The sequence below is a fragment of the Arachis ipaensis genome, chromosome B10 (assembly GCF_000816755.2).
Source record: "Arachis ipaensis cultivar K30076 chromosome B10, Araip1.1, whole genome shotgun sequence".
Taxonomy (NCBI): domain Eukaryota; kingdom Viridiplantae; phylum Streptophyta; class Magnoliopsida; order Fabales; family Fabaceae; genus Arachis; species Arachis ipaensis.
In genome coordinates, this window is record NC_029794.2 from 17,175,107 (window position 1) to 17,178,453 (window position 3,347).

General features: G+C 31.0%; 1 protein-coding gene across 2 annotated transcripts in view; it reads right to left on the reverse strand.

Annotated features, from left to right (window-relative positions):
- Positions 1-2,315, reverse strand: part of LOC107624516 (probable glucan 1,3-beta-glucosidase A) — a 5,109-nt gene extending 2,794 nt beyond the window's left edge. Inside the window, exons 1-4 of one of the 2 annotated variants that reach the window (XM_016327010.2) lie at positions 1,721-2,315; positions 1,481-1,596; positions 1,099-1,218; positions 169-354 (exon numbers count right to left, since the gene is read on the reverse strand). In XM_016327010.2, the coding sequence (XP_016182496.1) occupies positions 169-354; positions 1,099-1,218; positions 1,481-1,596; positions 1,721-1,796 (498 nt within the window). In that variant the 5' untranslated portion in view covers positions 1,797-2,315. Of the gene's footprint in view, positions 1-168; positions 355-1,098; positions 1,219-1,480; positions 1,597-1,715 lie in introns of both variants that reach the window. The other variant, XM_016327011.2, reaches the window with a different exon arrangement.

Genomic DNA, 3,347 nt, shown 5'->3' on the forward strand with positions numbered 1-3,347 from the left:
GATAGTGAGTGTGCAAGTTAACCATTTTTGGCTATTATGAAGCATTTAATTGAATGCCAATGGAAATGTCCTTTACACGAACAGCGAAGAGTGTTGTGTTAACAAGCATCATATTTTACACACTATCGAACGGCTACTTTGGATTTTCCAGAAAATAAGGATGAATACCTGCAGATAGGCCCCATTCTTTGTCTTCATATGAATTCTACTGTTCCCATTCCGCTCTATTTCGTATGTCTCTGATGTTGAAGGAGAGTTTGCTGTTGCCGAGACAGTGCAGCCATCGCCATCACATGTAAGAAACTGACCTTTTGAGGTACGAAATTGAAATTCAGATGGAGAGACTCTCCATAACTGCAACAGAACAAAGGGAGAATATTTCTATTTAATAAAGCTTTTACCAATTGCCATATCTAACTTTTACCATTATGTTGAGTGATATAAATTCAGTTATGCACAAACAGTAAAACAAGAAAGATATCATTACATCAACTACAATAAATTCTCCAATTACAATTTCTTCCAAGAAACTACCGACACGGAGCGAAGAACATTTGCCTTACAAGCATTTCATACTTAATGTAACTAGGAATGAAACTAAAAAGTAGAAAGCAAATACACCATTCTTAATGGGAACATCTTCATATAGCTTACTACTGATCATACGAATAATTGATGGTGAATGAAACCATAACTTATTCAACCAGGTCAATGTTATTAGTGATTTTGTGATTCTTCTGAGTAAGCAACAATACATCAGATCCGATAGAAGGATACCTTTTCTGGCAAGAGTCAGTATATGCTGCAAAACACTTCCAATTTCGGACGATATTCAAGATCATAAATAAAAAGTGATGGTGAATTCAGAAAGTGAACTGATATTAGGACTAAATCAATGCTGCTTCAAATGTTATTTTAACTTAAACGTCAACAAAGGAAATCATAATAACAAACATGATGACTAATTGACTATCTAAATATGAAACTTGCTTGAAGATAATGCCCGAAACAGGCAACATTTCATAGCTGGTTAAGGATTAACAATTTGACTGGACAAATTGTTATTAAATCGAAACTAGAACTCAACCTCCGCCTTACCCTGAAGGTTTCCCATGAAGATGCAACATCCCTATCAACAGTCACATTCATTCCTCCCCCATTATCTGCAGATACATACTTCTGCAATGTCACTGACTTAAATTGCACCTCTGTTCCATCCTACATTTCCCAATATCAACACAAATATGAATCAACCACATAATAATAAGTCACCAAAATACAAAAATTTAAGAGATAAAGAATAAACATGTTTAATTTCTATGATTTGTCATCCAATCAGGTGCTGCCATGTAGACAAAAAAGATTTAACTTCCATACCTAATTGGATGCCAATGCCACTACATAGAAATGAAACTCAAAAATCAAAATAAACAAATGGAAAAGTGAGGAAACAAAAATGTGAAGATAGTAGCTTGCTTACAAGCATGTCTCCATTGGCAATGCCATCAAACAATGAAGGTTTGATCCAACCTTCAATGACCAACCACCCTCCCAAGTTCACTCCTCTCACTTTAGAACCCCTATGTAACCCCTCCACTTGAGACAAACACCAAATTCAATAAAGAACCAAGTTAGCTTCACAACATTGCCACTTTTGAAGAATGAACACATGAAATGAAAGAACCTTTTGAAAGTTAACAAAAGCAAAACTTTACCTTACCTGAATGTACCTTGTAGGTTATGAGCCAACAAGAGAGTAAGAATGCGCATGCCCATTTAGTAAAAACAAGTCCCATCAATGAAATGTGGATTTCAAAAGCACCCAGAAAGCAAAAAATGAAGAATCCAACATAGAAAAGAAAAAAAAGGGAAAAGCTCCCAATAATATTTAAAAGAAAGAGAATCCAAAGCCAAAGGAAGCTAAGCTAAGCTAAAACAAAAAAGGGTCCACTTTTGAGGGGTTAGTGTGTGAATCTATGCAATCCCTTTCGTTATCACTAAGTTAATACCAAATTGAACTTTGTGATAGAAGAAGAAAAAACACATGAGAAGGTGATTGTGATTGGGGTTTGGGATTGCTTTTGTTGCTTATACAACTCCCATTTGTTTATAGTTAATTAATGAATTAATTAGTTAAAGAAATGAAATGTTTGCAGCTACGTTGAAAAAAGAAAAATGAAGCCAATGCGAAAATATGGGCGGAGGAAAAGAATCATGTTGTGGCGTGGGAAAGGTACTAGAATCAAAACTTGTGGGGACTAGGGAGTAGTGTTAAATATCTGATTCATGAATGAATTTTTGGACTTTTGCTTATAATTTCGATGCAGTGTAATAAAATGTTTTATATGATGATTTAATTATGAGTAAAGGATCTTGTTTGTCCAACATTTGGGATAAGTTTTAAAGTTGTCTCTAACGTTTAAATCGTCCTATTTAAGTTTTTAACGTTTTAAAATTGACTCAATGTTGTGTTGCTGTTAGAAATCTGTTAACGAAATTGACGGCAGAACAAAATTGAAACGATTTTGAAACGTTAGGGACTTAAATAGAACAAAAACGTTGGAGACAAAAACGATACATAGAAATAAATTTTAATTTTATCCTTCACCAATACCAATTTTTTACAGTACATAGTTATTCAATTATTTTTTAATCACATTTAAGTAAATTATACTTAATCACATTACTTTGATTCTAAATAAATTTATTTTTTTATAATTTTACTCTTAAAAATTTTTAGTCATCATGAAATATTTATAAAATGACTAGAATCACATTACTTTATTGTATATGTATCATTTTTTCCCACAAATTTATGTACTAGTCATTCTACAAACATTTTATGATGAGTAAACATTTTTAAGAGTAAAATTATAAAAAAATAAATTTCTTTAAAATAAAATTAATGTGATTAAATGTAATTTACTTAAATGTGATTAAAAATAATTGAATAACTATGTACTGTAAAAAATTGATATTATTGAAGGATAAAATTAAAGTTTATTTCTATGTATCATTTTTGTCCCCAACGTGTTCGTCCTATTTAAATTTATAATGTTTCAAAATCGTCTCAATTTTGTCCCGCCGTCAATTCCGTTAACAAATTCCTAACTACAAGACAGCATTGAGTCAATTTTAAAATGTTATAGACTTAAATAACAACTTTAAGAATTATTCCAAACATTAAAAACAAAAACGATACTTTACTCTTTAATTATATTTATTTTTTAAGATGATTATCATGCTATCAATAAAAAATAATTATTGATTGTACTTGTAAAACTTAAATTAAACTCTTTAAAAGATTTATTTTTTAAAATAGTTAATTTTAATGTATTAATAGTCTA